This window comes from Panthera onca, chromosome A2 (assembly GCF_046562875.1).
Source record: "Panthera onca isolate mPanOnc1 chromosome A2, mPanOnc1 haplotype 2, whole genome shotgun sequence".
Classification (NCBI taxonomy): domain Eukaryota; kingdom Metazoa; phylum Chordata; class Mammalia; order Carnivora; family Felidae; genus Panthera; species Panthera onca.
The window spans coordinates 135,124,330-135,142,944 of record NC_138340.1 but is presented as its reverse complement, the minus strand read 5'-3'; the positions used below and the strand labels follow the sequence as shown (position 1 = coordinate 135,142,944).

General features: G+C 38.3%; 1 protein-coding gene across 10 annotated transcripts in view; it reads right to left on the bottom strand.

Moving 5' to 3' along the window:
* The window catches only part of ST7 (suppression of tumorigenicity 7), a 268,935-nt gene that overhangs the window by 102,720 nt on the left and 147,600 nt on the right, over positions 1 to 18,615 (bottom strand). For all 10 annotated transcript variants that reach the window (XM_078440197.2, XM_078440188.2, XM_078440192.2 and 7 more), the window contains 2 exons: positions 15,773 to 15,855; positions 6,085 to 6,244 (listed from right to left, as the gene is read on the bottom strand). In XM_078440197.2, the coding sequence (XP_078296323.1) occupies positions 6,085 to 6,244; positions 15,773 to 15,855 (243 nt within the window). The remainder of the gene's footprint in view (positions 1 to 6,084; positions 6,245 to 15,772; positions 15,856 to 18,615) is intronic.

Below are 18,615 nucleotides of genomic sequence, written 5' to 3'. Positions count from 1 at the left end.
ATAAGAGGTTTTAAAGCTCAAGTCATCTATATTCCTTACAATTGTTAGTGGCGTGTAGTAGGCCCTTTTTACAGAAGAGTAAAGCATAGAAAAGCTATATAATTTCCCCATGGCTCATAGCAAATTAGATTAAGGGCCGGTGTCCAGACTGTCCAACAACCACCCACTACATGCAACAGACTTGTTACCCTGCAACATCATATTTCAAAAATCCTATGACTTCATCAATTAAATTTTCCACTAGCAAAACAGTTTTGAAAACTCCTCTGGGGAAATGTTAAGCACTTTTTAGCAATACTTTTAAACATTTTAGTTTCCAAAGTACAACAGAAAAAGGCTCTAGATAAAGTTTAATCAGATGTATTATGGCAATCAAGATTAATCCCAAGCTGATATATGATTCTGCCATGTATTTATTAGCTTCTATATCTCAGAAATGAATACCCAGATTTCTACATCACACAGGCTAATCTTAATCCTTAACAGTAACAATATCCATTTGCTTAAGTAATTAAGCTTTATTTTCATAAGTTTTAAAATAATTATTTTGAAAAAATTAATATAAAGGCACAAAGTAACATGTAGGTAGCTTTCAACTCAACAAATATGTTATTGTCTCTAATTCTATGGAATCAGAAATGGTATAAATAATGTTGAGTTTCAAGGCCATTTTTATTGATCTGCTCTATTCAAGATAGTGTACTATTTTCTTCAAGTATTGCTAAAATGGTTAAATCTTTATTGTATCTTCATACATTTCTCATTGATCATTTTTGACTTAAGCCAATCAACTTGACCAAATAATGTGGAAATTGTGAAATAAATTTATTAAATAAATGTTCACCACAGACTAAAACTGTTTTAGGCATTTTCACCATTCAAATAGAGATCAAATCTATACTACAACACAAATTTGAGTGGCAAAAGATTTTAAAAGATATAATAAGCGTTGGCTAAGAGAATCATTTTCAACACCTGAATAGACATGGCAAGGACAAACTGAGTTTTCTCTAATTGAGACGACTAAAGAGCAATGCCAAAGGTCCTGGACGTGGCAATTTGCGATTTTGCCAGGGATATATTTGAAATGCAAGCACTGAAAGGCCTGGGCATAAAAGTGAGTCACTGAGCTAAGGAGTAAACCTCACTGAACCCATATCTCCAGGGACTGAGCCATCTTCCCCATCATATTCATAGATGGGGAATTCATCATTCATATTCAGTTCATCTGGAGGACACTGACAGATGGCTGTCCTCTGACTTGTTATTTCTACATGACCTCATTGACTCCTCAAACTACTTTGTGAAGTAGATACTGTTGTTATTCCCACACATGCAAATTGAGATACCAAGGAAGGTTAAGTAACTTGCCCAAGGTCACATACTGTAAGCGATGGAGCTGAGATGAGGGCCACATCTGTCTGACCCCAGAGCCTGAGCTCTCAACCATCAGCAATCCTGCCACTGAGATGTTTCTAAGTAAATCTGGCTAATGTCACTTCTGAAATCATGTCATGTACCACAGTACAGGTTTTTAATGAATTTATTTATTTTAATACTTCAGTAATTACATTAGTATTGACTTTATAGACCTCACAGAGGATCCAGACTGAATTTTTTAGCTAAGTGCTTCAGACTTTGGACTGTGAAGTGAGACCACCTAGGTTGCCAGCCCTGTGACCTTGGGCAGATGACTTAACTTGCCTGTATGTCAGCTTCTTCAACCATAAAATGGAGATAATAATAGTATCTGCCTCACAGGGCTATAGTGAGGATTGAATGAGATAATAATGTAAAGTGGAAAGTAGGCACTAAGAGTGGAGGTATTATTATTAGAATTATATGGCTTTCTATAAGGAGAATTATTTGCTCTGGTGTTACGAAAATTTGAAGATCTATGAAGGTCTCAGGATATCTTTGCACTCTACCTGAGTTTCTTCATCTCCATTGTTTTTCTTTAATTTATTACCTGGATTTAATCATTGCTTGAACTGCCTCTAGCAATGTAATGAATTTTAATTTAGAATTCCAAGTAAAATCTTATAAAAAGTTTTACATAAAAGATACATATATGACACATACATGTTATGTACATATATAAGATATATATTAAGATTAAATGAGATTAAAATGAAATGATTTTAGACAGGAAGGCAAGCAACTATAACCAGAGTTTGTCTAAAGATCCAGCTCTGTGCAAGAGGATACTAAAGCCCCTCAGAGAATTTAAACTTGACTTTGGCAAGGATACTTCTCATGTGATGAAGCACCTTGAACTTTTCTAAATATCTTGAAGGTGAATGCTGCAAACCTTTGTCTTTATGGCACCATACTCAAGAACAGGGAAAATTATCAAACAGATGTTCCTATGAACCTAAATTCAAAATGTTACCAGTCCCTGAGAACCTACACCCCTTAAGACAGGGAGAAGTTAGCCACATTTTTAAGTCCTTACCTATCATCAGATCATAAGCTGAGTTGAATTAAGAAATGGCAGTGAGAAACATAGTGATGTGGGAAATACATCAGCAGGGTTTATCAAGAAAAATGGCAGGTTAGCTCCCAAATAAAGAGAAATAAGTGAAATATTCATAAATGTTAACCTAAGCCAAACAACCTAAAATTTGGCTACATTAAGAAGTTATATAATTAACCACATTTTTTCTCTGACCCACAGATAAAGATAACTACAAATTTTAAAAGAGTCTGCACTCAGGCCACTTTGTACAAAGTTAAATAAGATATAAATAGCCTGCCCTGTAACAATCATAACCCTCTCACCCTCCCCCCCCCCCCACACACCTCTCCCACTCCAAACCATTCTTAAGTAGGCCAGGTCTTTCAGCTTTTAACCAAAACAAACGATTCTTTAAGAAAAGAGCTACACTATGAGTCTTAATATAGACCAATGTTTATCACTGGTATTTTCAGTTTATTTTTAGCTTTTACAATGATTTTTCTCAAATAAGCAATTAAACTGCCTTTGCCAATATCCATGGGACTTTGTCAGCCATATTGTATTTCTTGTAAGATTCAGCAAAGAGTTGTCTTGTCATGATCCAATAAAATCAAAAGATTCACCTATTCATTATTAAGGCAACAGCCATTTTGTTGTTATTAAGGGATAGGAATTTTTAAACAAATACCTTATTTTAAGAAAATGTATTATTGATTACCCTCTGTTTGGACTTTCTTTTTCCTTTACTTAGTTGAAACCAGACTATGAAATAGAAAGTGATTAAGAGTAGAGGTAAACACAGACAATGTACTTTAATATTTCTTATCCAAAAATAAAAATCACCAGAGGAAAAGAGAACTGGAAAATAGTATCAGTCCCACTATATCTGATACTTCCATACCAGCATGCATGTTTGTTGAGCTGAGTTAGCCAAATTTTAGCTAAAATGTCAAGGAGAAGTGGGCAGACAGAGCCCAAATATACTTAGGCAAAGTAATTTCCACTTTTCTAAATGTAACTATTTAAACATTGTTATGAGATCAGATCATAAATGCTGTATCTATTATACAGGAAATGAATAGAAATATTGCATGCATGGTAGATATTCAGCAAATACTACTGGAATTGAATTAAAAATAGTCAAAAACTCAATCTTAGCCACGTAAAAACACAGTACAAATAAAACTGAGAATTTCCATGATTTAAAAAAAATGTTTTTTAATGTTTGTTTATTTTTGAGACAGAGAGAGAGGCAGAGTGTGAGTGGGGAGGGACAGAGAGACATGGAGACATAGAACTCAAAGCAAGCTCCAGGCTGGGCTGTCAGCAGAGAGCCTGACATGGGGCTCGAATTCACGACCTGTGAGATCATGACCTGAGCTGAAGTCGGATGCTTAACCGACTGAGCCATTCAGGCGCCCCATCATGATTATTATTTTTAAATATATTTTTATAAAGGGCTTAGGTGCTTCCTCTAAAAACTGCTATGAAAGCACTAAGAATACCATCAAGACTTATATAATACATAAGGCTTACTTCAAGGCATCCACAGAGAGACAGCAAAATAATAGTGACAGTAAGAAGAGTGTAAACTCTAAGAAATGATGCCAAGAAACTTAAATTGGGGAGAGAGAGAATTTTAACGAAAATAAAAATGTACTCACAATGAAGAATGGCTTCAAACGAGGCTGCTTTCCACTTCCAATCTGTTAATTTGCTACGTTTTGTACCATTCCAAGACTATAGTAACTCTAATCAGACCAGAGCACATTTAATCTGTTGGGTTCTCACGGCAGATGCAAAGTGACGGCAGTTATCCACAACTGTTGATGTGATGATGACTAAGTGACCAAGACCCTCCATTACAATAATGCACCACACTTGTTACAGTGGTGGTTACCGTTTCACTTGGCTCAGCTCTCTTTCTGTTTCTTTCTCAAAGTAGGTACGTTGACAAAGTCCCAGACAATTTTGCTACCTGAGTGGTGCCATCTCTCACACATGTACCCTTTAGGATGAAATCAACGTGTACCTGGTGGTGCCCACTGCCACTCACAGCTGGCTGGCAAAGGGTCTATTGAAAGGGCACTGGATCAACACCAGATATAAAATATATGTGCAATGTTCCTTGATGATTATCACCTGGCTAGACAGGTGGACTGAGTTATGAAATGTGGACTGAGTTACTCTAGGAGAATGAAAAAAAAAAAAAAAAAGATCCAATCTAGTTCTTTAATTTCTTCCTCTTCATCCTTCAAGTATCAGAACCGGTGCACTCCCCTTCAAAAAGCAAACTTCTTCTCCCAGTTTTGGTCAGGAACCCCTCTTTTTTTCTCCACAGCATTGTATGCTCCCCTCATGTAATCAGAGCACTTACCACTGTGTCTCCTTCAGTAGACAAGAGTTCCATGAAGGCAAGAACTTTGGCTTTTTTAAAAATCACTAATACTCATCAGAACCTATACAAGGCCAGGTTCATATTAGGGACTTAGGAAATGTTTACTAAGCTAATAAAGAGACCAAGCTAGGAAATCCTATTCTTCCTTCTTCTTTTATGAATGGAGAAATTACAGGCCTTGATTGTACTCATTTGTTCATTCACTGAGTTTCAGTGATGGAGCAGGCACTGTGCAAAGTGCTAAAAAATCTGCAATAAAGCAGTAAGCTAAAACATTATAGTGCAATTTGATAAATTTTGCTAAAGATAAAAATATTACAAGTCAGTGAAGGTGGAGAGATATTGTACAACCCGTCAGAGAAGGCTTCCCAGGAGGTAACACTGGAGCTGGGTTACAAAAGTCAGGCAAACACGTGAGAGAGGGAGATAGACTTTTAGGGAAAGAGTCATGAGAAAACATGGCATGTTCCAGAAATGAAAAGGAGGGGCACCTAAGTGGCTCAACTGGTTAAGGGTCGGACTCTTGATAACGGCTTGGGTCACGATCTCATGGTTGTGAGATCAAGCCCCATGTTAAACCCCATGTCGGGCTCCGTGCTGAGAGTGGAGTCTGCTTGGGATTCTCTCTCTCCATCTCTCTCTCTCCTTCCCCTGTTCATGATCTCTCTCTGTCTCTTTCAAAATAAATAAATTAATTAAAAAAAAAAAAGAAAGAAAGAAAATGAGAGGGACAGGATTGTGACTGAAGCCAGTGCTGGCAAGACAGGTTGAAAGCAGCTTATGCTATTTATGCTATGCTAAGGAATCTGGAATCTGGGCTTTCTCTTCAGTATAATGGGAACTGAAGAAGCCTTTTAAGCAAAGGAGTGATGTGATCACATCTAAGTAGGCATAAGCTGCAATTAGCATGGAACAGAATGGACACATTCAGTAAGGGTTGAGAAACTAGGGACAAGGGGCTGGAGACCCAGGCTGGGAACACTGACCTAAATGAATGATCCTTAGCTAAATCAAACTGGAGAAAAGGTAAAGCTAAACAAAATAAATATTTCCTTTCCCTGTGATGCTTATATTCTACTTCTCTGGTAGATGCTGTCAACTCTTTGGGAAAATAAACTGCATTTTTCTCTAGAGTCTCATATTTAAATAACAGCATTATACTGTCTTATAGTCATAATAATTTAGTAAAAATAGGCAAATAATGTTCAAACCGAAGGACTTTCCATACCTGAGACACTTTGCCTGTTGGAATCTGAGTCCCCATTACTGGAGTTAGAATTGTTGGAGGAGTTGTTGTCAACCCCTCCCAGGAGGGGGCGCAAGTGGCTTACTGACACTTGTTCAATGAATGATGTTCCATACTTGCGAAAATACCACCATTCAAATATCTAGAATAGAAAAATAATAAACGTGATTATGGTCCTTGTTACTGTCCATGATTTCTGAACACATATTTGCTGTATTTACAAATTACATCCACCTTAAATACTTAATTTCTTATCCCAAGAATTTTGCTTAATTTATTCTAAACATTAAAGTTTAATAAAATTAAAACACCAATTACATTTTAAATTCTCAATGTAGTTTTCTCCGCTTAATAATGGCTTTCAAGGAAAATCTATAACTACAATCATGGATAAAAGAACACTGTTAAGAGCTGCTCAATATTATTTTCCTCCAAATTTACAGAATATTCTAATAACAAAATCATCATAGCTAAAGACAACTCCAGAAATGTATACAAATAAGCAAGTTTTAGAAATATGGTTTATGAAATATTCCAATTCTTGGCACCTTACATTCTGATAAAGCCATACCTGCATAAAAATTTTGATAGCAAAACTCTATTTGTATTTTAAAAATAAGTATTTCCTTAGAGAAATGCTGGTTTTACAGAAGGAATGAAAGGCATCCCATTTCTTGTATGGATGGTACTCAATTACTGAGATACTCTGCAATGTCCCACTTGCTAAGAAGTGCTTTACAAGCACAAGCATCTGTTGAACACTATTAATGTTTCCTAGTTCACCAGCTTACCAATTATTATGTACCATGAATTGCAAAGGAGAAAAGAAATAATTTTCATTAATAAAAGGAAAGAAGCAATAACACTCATCTGACTAGGCTGCAATCAGGACTTGTAAGCACTGGGAAAGCAAACGACACCCCCCAAGCCTGCTTCCCTGCCCCTTGGTCCCTCCAGTGAACACTCCCACCATGATTAAAGCTGCTCTCTCCCACATCTTTTCCTCTCCTCCCTGTCTGATTTGGGATTTGTGCCTTAAGCAGCCGCAAATCATCACACAGAAGAAATTTAAGAATCAGCTATATCCCAGAGTCTCACAGGGTTAACTATACCATATTCTTATAATACAGAATGTGGAACTAACATAGAATTAATCACCTTTATCCTTACTTATTTCATAAGAACAAGATTTTGTTATCGACTCTGGAATGGGCTTTGGGCTATTATTTAAAAATCAATGTTGTCTTTTGTTTGCTCTACTAAACACACACACACACACACACACACACACACTCTTTTAAGGCAGAAAAAATACCTACGAATTATCAGAAGGAGCTATCAGTCAAACCAAATGTTTCCAATTCTAGAACATGAGTTTAATTTAATTCCAAAAATTTACCCATCTGACTATGTGAATTTTCACATGGAAAGACATTCAAGTAATTTCACCTGGCAGACAGGGGAGACTATGATATAAAAACTAAGAAGGGACAGGACTAGTCTGTAACACTTGGAATGCTAGCAATAAGAGATCTTGCTTAACGAAGGAAGAAAGTTCAAGAATAGTAAATTTACAAACCATGAGTCCAGGGAGTTTGTAACCTTAGGCAAGTTATTTTATCTATTTGAACATCAGTTTCTTCTATTATAAAGTGGAAATCATATTCATTATTCATTCTCAAGGTTCCTCAATTTTTACACCCAGGTGAAACACCTAGTTTCAAACCCCATGTAAAAGAAACTAGCTCAGCGCCCATTGCATGTGTGGTTCTCAAAAGTAATAGCAAAGCTACCATTTATTATATTGATGATGTACATGCCTCCCACACACAGCATACCTGACATGCTGATGCACTCCTCTTTCACTTATCTGTGATTCAGGCTAGTACAGCATCTTCTTGTCTGTTGCTAAGTTGTTGGCTGAAAGCCCTAGAAATCATTGTGAAAAAGGGTACTGTTCACCATTCAGTCCTGACCCCCAGACAAAGCCCTCAAGAGATTCGTGGCTTTGCCTTTATTAGAAGAGAAGACAAGCTCCAAAGGACCCAGAACACTGGGCACAGAACTGGCAACGGCTCTCAGTCACTGTGGGGGAGAGCTTTCGTTGCCCTAAGCCTTTGCTCTGCTTTCTATATTATGCTGCCTGGGCACCTGCCAGGCCTTAGTTCATTGATTCAGTCACATAGCAGGAAGTGCTCCACACCAGGCACAGGCTGTGCTCCAGGGTTACATAATGCAGATGTGGCCCCTGATACTACCAGTCCATGCCACAGATCACAATGCTTCTCACAGGTTGCTCCTGACATAGCCCATACCCATCACAAAAACAAGACAAAAAAAAAAAAAAAAATACCTTGGAACTCTAGATTTCTCAGTTTCTCCAGGAGAATCACAGAATGTCAGCACTAAAAGGGACCCTAGAGGATCACGTACAGTCTCTACTTACAGATGAAGAATGAGGAATGACCAAAGTCACACAGCAAATTAAGGAGCTGTTTAGACTGAAGCCCCAGCTCTGTACCCCTAATCTCACCAGGGGCCTGTAACAAGACACCTTTTTCTAACTCTAGTGCGCATTGAAACACAGATGTAGCCTAATCATTTCCCTTTCCAAATCTTAATTTCCCAATGCCTCTGACTTTGCTACTGTCCCTTTGCTTTCTTAGCTATTAGAATCAATACAGAAGTAGTCTATCAAACAGGACATTCATCCTAAGGTATAAGTGATTCATATTGGTGAGGTATTTCCATTATAATAGGAGACAGACCTTCCACCCAGTATTTCTAATGCAGGAATAACAGATCTCAGTAAAGACTGGGTTATTCATGCAGCTGTTTGGAGAGAAAAAGAGGGTCTGCTCAGGTCTGTTGTATCACAGCAGTAGATGGCTTCTTACCTATCACGATCTTTCTTTATACCATATTAGAGTGCCTAGTACCCTAGGGCAGAGACTCTAATATGTATTCGAGGAACAACTAGTAAAAAGAAGTAGGAAAGGACTTGCAGCCATGAACTTCAAACCAAGTCTTCTAATCTGGGGCTAGCATAATAATCTGCCCCTTATCCCAAAACATGACAGGCTTTGGGCCAGCACCCCACAGTATTTTTAAATAGCTGCACAGATCCAAATGGGCAGATGGTGTTATTTAACACACACATATCTGGTGTCACTTTGAATACTTCTCTCTGGTGCATAACCTACAATGTAAACAGCAGAGCCCTTATAAACAAATTTAGATTGTAAAACTAGTGGGCTTAAGCTTAAGCTTAGTGGGCTTGTCACAGTGGAATAAAACTGGTTTTAATCTGACAACTATAAAATTAAAATATAAATTTACCATTTCATAGTCTCAAAAATATAATCCCTCTAGTGCTTTTTCCCAACTCATGCTTCACCCCAAAGATTTTACAGATCAAGTAAGATGAGAACTAAAAAGCATCAACTGAATTGGGCATTTAAATCAAAAGTAGCCCTCCCATCTAGCTGAAAGTTCAAAACGTAAATACACTTCATGATGGCAAGTTATGTGACTTTGTTTGGTTCTCTTGATTCTCTGGGGCTCAGTTATCTAATGTGTATAATAAGGTCACAGTAAGCACTCAGTTAATGTTGGATGGATACACAGATAAATGTTCACTGGATGGATGAATGGACAGGTGGACACTTAAATGGATGGATGACAAGGGCTCGCCTGGTGATTTAATGAGAGAGAGTCTAAATCAACAGCAAGACCAATGAAAGTTTTTGTGTTCTTTTTGTTTGTTATAAAAAAGATAGACTTATCCATATTTGCGGAAGAGTAAAGAATCTAGTGAAAAGAGAGACACTAAAAGATGCAAAAGAGTACAAATGACCAAAAGGCATGATGCCAGGAGCCCAGAAAGCACATACACCCTGCCTTCAAAAGGCAACCTATCATTTCTTGCTCTGAGACAGGAAGAAAAGGAAAGATGAATGCATAGAGGGGAACATTCTATTTTGAAAAGTAGGGTATGATGTGAGCTGTTTCACCTGTCAGAAGGTAACAAAGGGATAAAGTGGGTGACACTGATCTCACTGCAGATGCAGGTAAGGTTTGTCTTCTGAGAATAAGGAAGGCGGATGCCACTGTGAATGTGAGAGTGGTCTCAGGGGCTTGGATCCAAACTCTGCAGGACAGAAGTGCCAAAAGCTATACTTGGGACCCAGATCATATTTAAAATAAAGACCCATTTGTGAAGGACCCAGTTACCAATGTCTTGTGGCCTCCTCCTTACTGTTTGGCAGAAGCAGAGAGGATGACCAAAAAGCACTGGGACTAGGGCTGGAGATTCCAGTTTGGCGCTGACCTATGGTACAAACTTGTTGCATTTTCTCCCACAGGGAAGCAACAAAAATCTGGCACAAGGACAATCAAACAAGACCCTTCTGTCTATCTTGCAAACCTAAAAAGCTGAGTGTTTCCTGAAGATGCCTAGGTTCTTCGGAGCCAATAAGCTGTCTTCTTGAACTGCACGCTCTCTATATAAAATACTTCTCCTTGTGAATCAGGGACTTCCCTATACCCTACATCACACTTAAAAATGCTTCAAGATTCCCATAGAGCAGCACCTTAGTAATTCCACACCAATTCCATTAACCCCACGGGAAATATAATGATGTCTCAGGCTGAAATTGGCTAAGTGCTTCTTAAGGATTAAAGTAGGTAATGATATCACAGGAGAATAGATACAGAGATGATGGAGATTAAAGAGGAAATCTGAAACTTTCCCGCAGCCTACTCCCAAATGGAAAGACTGCAAAATTGACACCTGCTGTAAGTGTTCAGAAACATATCTGATGGTGAACAGTTTTTTGGCAAAGGGGGATCTTCAGGGCTTAAACAAGATAAATCAAGGCAGTGGGCATGGATTATATAATATACATAATCTTTTCGTTTCTCAAATATATCCTTTTCTCTGTACCCACTAACCCTTTCAGAGTACCCCTCATTTCCACATGACAGACTTTTTTTCCCCTTTTGGCTCCTGTTATGTTCTGTTATGTTACTTGGTCTCCTGTGGAAAAGCATTAATTTTTATGGTGACCCCAAGAATCTGTAATCTGATAAAGCTGAATGAGCCTCAGTTTTCTCCCATTATCTGCAGACTTGGCTATGATATGGCCCCACAGCATCTCTCATTCTTTATACTACAGCCAAGGGACAACTTTCCTCATAATTAACACAGCCTGACATTTATATATAGTTTCCCACATCCCAAGAGCCCTTCCAATCAAGTTTCCCCAAGTCTTTTTTTTACTCTTAGCTTTGGAATCACCATCATTTGGGTGATTCATATGCCTGTCAATTAAAATGCTATCTCAAGTGCAGGTCAAGTTCTTTAGACAAGGAAAAGTTGAAAGCCATAACTATCTCCTAGTCCCACTCCCTCACTTTTGAGGATGGAGGACAGTGTCAGAGAGATCAGGATTCAAATTTTATCATTTGTCTGCTACAAAACCTTGGTCAAATTATTTAACATTTGTGTCTGCTTATACTCAACAGCATAAAGCCACTGTTATATCTACCACTTAGAATTTCAATGAGAATTAAATGAAGTAATATATGCAAAGTGCTTAATACCGGGCATAGAGGGATAACTCAATAAATGGATCTTTGATATAATTTATTCCTACCTAATTATCATCTCTTCTATACTTTCCCAAAAACATAGTTTTTTTACATGTAATCTATGAGCTAAGTCTTTTATTTACTATTCTAATTTCCTCCCCTGTTAGTTCTTGATTCTCACTTTTTAAAATTATGCCCTGGATGGCCTCTTTTTATAGCTGTTTAATATATATGTGTAGAATGTAGGTATAAGAGCGTGTCTATATTCATGTTAATGGGGACATAGGGATCTACGTATAAATGTCAATACAACATAGAGAATTTTCTCCATTCTACCAACATTTTAAGAAAATTAAAGGAAGCATTTTCTCCACATAACCATCTTACCACTCTGAAAAACAAAAATAAAACCCAGAAATTTTCTCCATTGAAATAAACATTGCCCAGAGAGGCTACTTCAAGCAGACTGGGCATGTCCTTGCGAGAACAACTAAAAGACTAAACTGGTGGGCTTAGACTGTGACGACAGGTGCAGTTCCTGTGGCTGGAACTGGACTGAGATGGGAAGGCTTGTGCCAAGAAGGCAGAGAGGCCGCTTGGAGTTCAGCAAGGGAGAGAGCTGGCCGGATGGGTATGTGGGCATGAGACCAGAAGGGAAGAGTGAGAGGTAGGTGGCATAACAAACTCATTGCGGGCTTTCAACCTGCGAAATTAAGAACTAGCAGTGATACCTAGAAAAATACACACTGATTAGTCCTCATTTATTTTTTAAACACATTAGTGTAAAAGGCAGCAGCATTTGCCAAACACATTTTATTTTTGTGTATATCTGTTCAGTTAGATGACTTTTTCAGGGTATTTTTGTTTGTATTTACCCCTCTCCTCCTAAGACATCACACTGCATGACAGTTTCAGTCTCCAGCATAGAAATCCTGAGGTCCCCAAACAACCATGTCCCCAGGGGCATACCTGTACTTTCAGCATTCACTGCCTGGCTCTCCTTCCATTGTTCAGGGGAAAGTCATTAGGTAATTGTCTCTCCTTGCCAGGAAACAAACCGCTAAGCACCTGATCCTTTACCTCAATGCTGCCTCTCCATGAACACACTTGGCAGAAAATAGTGGTTGAATAGGAACCTCAACCCTGGGTACATTTCAAGGACTAGCAAAGCTGAGTCCCCAAAGGCAGGATAACACTGATGCCAATAATCTCTAAAGCAGGAGCCTAAAGCTATCAAGAGCTATTTCCACATTGTAGTGACTTTGCCCTCAGGACAGACAAACATTTTTGAGAAAGGCCTTTCAAAATCTTCAAACATCAGAGGTTTCCAGTGCTCAAAGTTTCACATCAGTCGGACATATCCTGTGCCTCCTGAGAATGCTGCAAGACAAATATACCCTGAGATGGTGCAGCAGTGATTGTCAGGTTTCAGCAGCTGCGCTCCACACACCGGGAGAAAGCCTCGCCAGCCTGGACCTGCAAAGGTGGTCACAGTCTACAGAAATCCCTTTACTTGTAAAAGTAAGCTGACGGGACTTCACCTCCCAGAGTTAAAAAGTTTGACTGCTTAGGCCCTGCTTACCAGAGTGAAAGGGGATAGCCCACACTCTGGCAATCAGTTTGTAGCCCAATCCAGACCTGCTGTTTGTTCAGCGAGCTAGAAAAACAGCTGAGAACCTAACCAGAAGGTGGTGAAATGAGTGACAGACTGCCTGGGCTGAAATCCTGTTCTTCACTATTTGCCAGCGATGTGACCTAAGGCAGGTTGCTGACTTGCCTGTTCTACCTCTTTGGCCTACACATTAGTAAAATGGAAACAACAGGAGCAATCTCCTCCTCATACAGTTGCGAAGAGCAAATGAATTAGCACGTATGTGCTTAGATCAGTGCCTGGCACACAGGAAGCACCACCTAAGTGGGTAACATTCTTAAGCAAACATCCCTGGGAGAGGAATACACAAACAAAAACCTACTTTGTGCATCAGAGTGAATTATTGGTTTCAGCATGAAACTGCTCTTCAAACTGTATCTAAAAGTTCACGTTTTTCTGTTTAAACAAAAAATACTTCAAAGCTATTTTAGAAAGAAAATATTAAAATATTATTTTAAATGTAAATAATTGTTAGATGAAGACTTATAATACCTTCTCCTCTCCCCCCAAGAGCTTAGATACAGCTCTTCAAACTGTGTCTAAAAGTTGACGTTTTTCTGTTTAACCAAAAAATACTTCAAAGCTATTTTAGAAAGAAAATATTAAAATATTATTTTAAATGTAAATAATTGTTAGATGAAGACTTATAATACCTTCTCCTCTCCCCCCAAAAATATACATGATAAAAAGTTGCCATGTTTTCAGCACATACTTATTAATCATTTATCAAGCATTTTCCAAGTTTGACGTTTCTTCGGTCCATTAAGAACATCAAGGTGGGAATCTGAGGACACAGTTTCTAGACCTGGCTTTGCCACAAACTAACATGAGTTAAGTAAATCACCTTACAGCTTTATGAACAATTCTCTAGAGTGTCTGTTTGTCTCATGTCCCCAAGGAACAGAGAAGACCTCAGAGACACAGATAGGTGTGCAGACCTGCATTTAAGAGGTAATAGGGTACAAATTACTATTCACACCTTATTTCAAACCAGTTCGAAGAGAAGTTTTAATATGCCTCCCTTCACCTTGGCTTGCTTGCTCTCTGCAGTCAGCACTGGGCTTTCTGTGTGGACTTCCACTTATATAACCATGTTGGAGCAGCAACTGCTGGTGTCCTTCACATTCCTGGTCCAGTAATATCAACTTGAAGCATCTCATCCCTCGAGTCCAGACAACCCATGTGATACAGCAGAGCAAGAGTAACCTGAATATGCTCTGATCACAAAAAAATGCCCCCCACACCACCACCATCTCTTTAAGCTCTTGGCAGTTTTCTGCCCTGCATATATTGCTCTACCTTTTTACTCTGGCTCCCTGTAAGCTCAAGCTTCTGAAACCTTCTACTGTTCTAGGTTCGCCTATGCATTTGTTCCACATTTTTGTGCCCTTCTCTCCTAAAACTTTTGTTTTTTTAGTGATCTTAACATCCACACTGTAGTATCTTTCTTGTTCTTGTCTCCATAAAAATTAGTAATCACAGCATTATATGTAGACAAAAAAAATTCTAAAACCTCTTTTTCCTTAAAGATCATTTAATTATATTAGCATGACTACAGTGAGTTAGATGGCCCTATTTAAGTCCACTGAAATTAAAAAAAAAACTACTTCAGGGGCGCCTGGGTGGCTTAGTCGGTTAAGCGTCCGACTTCAGCTCAGGTCATGATCTCGCGGTCCATGAGTTCAAGTCCCGCGTCAGGCTCTGTGCTGACAGCTCAGAGCCTGGAGCCTGTTTCAGATTCTGTGTCTCCCTCTCTCTGACCCTCCCCCATTCATGGCTGTGTCTCTCTCTGTCTCAAAAATAAATAAACGTTAAAAAAAATTAAAAAAAAAAAAAACTACTTCAGGTGTTATAACATCACATTTGTAACTATTTAGAGTATAAACTAATGGCACCAAAGAAATGATTATCATTGCTTTTGCCTACTGGAATTTTTGAAAGGAAGAAATAGGGAAATGTAACTTTTGATAAAGGGGGGAAAAAAGCTTATAACTGCCACATCTACTTCAATCCATTTTTTAAAAAACTGGGCTCTATTTGTACTGATTTTGAGTATGGCCAATAATCCATTTTGAAAAGAATGATGAAAAACATTGTTCATTGAACTGAGTCACGTGTATTTTATAGTATCTCAGATACTAGAATTTGACACAGAATTGTCTTCCTTTAATTTCCATTATATTTATATTTTGTTTTTGCCCTCCAACAAAAGCAATACAGGACTATTAAAATTTTCTTTTAAATATTTTAGAAATATGTAATATGGGTAGTAAAAGGCCTCTATAAGTCCAACTACACAACATAAACACACATACAAGATAATCACTGTAAGTTGCAGGTATGTATTCTTCCAGAATTTTTGCCTGTACATATACTAACATACAAGTAATCAGCATGCTTTTAAATAGGAAGGATTCTACTACTTACCAAAATGAGCCCTGATATTAGTGAGGAAGTGCCTGTCAGGGCCACGTAGAACTTCGGTGTTAATGTGTTCAAAAACATGCTCACTAAAAAAAAAAAAAAAAAAAAAAAAGAGGGAAAAAAATAAGGAATGCATAAGTATGTCAATAAAACAGACTTCCATTTTTCTTTTGTGGTGAAATCATTTGTTTCTGATGACAAAAATTCTTAGAATCATAACAAAGTCCCATTAAAATGGTTCAGCATTACAAAGGCCAGAATGCTAGGTGTCAAGGTATAGTTCCTGAAAGAAAAAAGCTACATACAAGAGAAAAGAGCAGCTTTTTAGTTTCTGCCTCCCAAAACTATCCTTGGGAATGGTTTCATGGATTCATAACCACTGAGGAGTCAAATCAAAGCTGGTTACTAGGGGGCGCCTGAGGGGCTCAGTCAGTTAAGCGTCTAACTCTTGATTTTGGCTCAGGTCGTGATCTCACAGTTTTTGAGATCGGGCTCTGTGCGGCTAGTGTACAGCCTGCTTGGGATTCTCTTTCTCTTTCCCTCTCTCTCTCTCTCTTGGGATTCTCTTTCTCTTTCCCTCTCTCTCTCTCTCTCTCTGCCCCTCCCCAGCTCGTGCATGCTCTCTCCCTCAAAATAAATAAATAAACATATAAAAAAAAAAGTTGGTTACTAGACTGTCAGTCAGAAAAAAAAGATCCTTATATGTTTCATGAGACCCACACATTAGAGTTCTTGATGAACTAACAAGGAATATTTCAACCTAGAACAAATGGAAAATAAATACAGTTGATCCTTGACTGATATGGGGTCTTAGGGGCACAAACCCCCTACACAATTAAAAATCTGAATATAACTTTTGACTACCCCCAAAACTCTACCAATAGTCTACTACTGACCAAAGCCTTAGCAATAACATGCACAATTAACACACATTTTGTAGGTCATATGTATTATATACTGTGTTCTTAAAATAAGCTAGAGAAAAGGAAATGTTAAGAAAACCATAAGGAAAAAAATTACATTTACAGTGCTATACATATTTATCAGAAAAAATCCACATGTAAGTAGACCTGGGAGGTTCAACCCCATGTTGTTCAAGGGTCAACAGTATATTGGCAGTTATTAAAGATTTTAAGACTATTGTTACTCCTAAGAAGGAAGGACAAATTGACAAAGTTAGCATGAATTAGCAAAACTTTTTTCACCTAACTTAAAAAGGCTGTTAGACTGCTCATCAAAATAATTGGATCAATAAAAAGAAAGACAAAAAATAAGTCACTAAAAATGTGTAGTCGGGTACCTTCCTGACCAATTTCTGCCACTCTGTTCATATGAAGTATATTGTTGATCTGGCTGCCGACTTAATAAGGTTCACTTCCACATTTCATTATCATTTCTATTGAGATATTGCATGAAACTTTGATTATTACCAAAACAACAACTGACCTAAAGAGCTTTTTGCATGCATATTCACATTCTTTACTGAACCTATTGTTGAAGGGGATAGCATTGGCCTGATTTTAGAACGAAGGATATTAGAAATAGGACTTTGATATCATTAGGGGAAAAGGCTTTGGCATTTGCCAACAAGGCCCACATTTGCCCACAAGGCAAAGTCACCAACATGAACACGATCCCATGTTCACTCATTCAACAAATACTTCTCTCTGTTTATGAATGAAACTACGGACAAGGAATGGAAGCATGAATGAGATACATTTCTGACCCTCTAGAAGGCCACAGTCTAGGTGAGAAACGAACAAGTAACCAAGCAATTACCAAGTACACAGTCAAATCCTGAGCACAAGATGTTATGAAAACACAGAAAAGGGATGCACTTTGCGCTGGGGTTTGGAAAGGTTGTGCAGGAGAATAATCGGGAGTTAACTAGACCAGAGCAGGAAGGAGGAGGGATAGAAGGGCAATGTCAGCAGAGGAAGGGGCTTGCTTGGAGGTGCTGAGAAAATATCACAGCCTTTCCAAATGGTTGCACAGGCTGAGGAAGTTAGGAGCTTGAACTCTCAACCCTTTACAGAGAAACAGATGTAGAAGGATGCACCAATTCCATCCTTCTTGACTACCAACCATCCTTCCCGGTGCTTCCTCTTACATGAATTTTTTTGTTTGACTTGTGGGCTGTCAGTTGTAATCTCAAGCATCTGAACTAACATAATGTGCTCAGTTGATAGTCACAATTTGACTAAGAGGATTCTTTTGGAGAAATAGAGAAAGGCACAGAAGAAGCAATCAGTCTGGGGCTGTAGGGGTACAGCTGAGTTAAGGGTGGGTTTGCTTGGCCATTAAAAAACCCAAAGACATAGTGATTTGTCCCTTCCTAAGCACATTAGTGGAAAAAGGAAGATTTTTTAAAAGAAAAAAATTAAACCAGGTCGAATTCTGAAGTGTCTAAAATTCTCAAAATTTCCATCCTTACACTATAAATGACCCCACATTCCCATCCATTTACTCATTCATTCATTCATTCATTCATTCAGAGAATGTGCACACATGAGAGAGGGGCAAACAGAAAGAAAGCGAATCTTGAGCAGGCTCTAAACTCAGCATAGAGCCTGACGCAAGGCTCAATCCCATGACCCTGAGATCATGACCTGAGCCAAAATCAAGAGTCAGACACTCAACCAACTGAACCACCCAGGCAGCCCCTCCCCATTATTTGTTAAAAAGTCACCAAAACATAGTATTTGCTTTATTTTATAGCGATGAACTCTCATATCTCCATGATATACTTTTCAGTAGGTTTCAGGGACAAAGTGAGTATAAAATTCTATGAAATCCATTTCTTCAAGAAAGAGAAAAGATGTTCCTGAATTAGAAGTGCTTTAGTA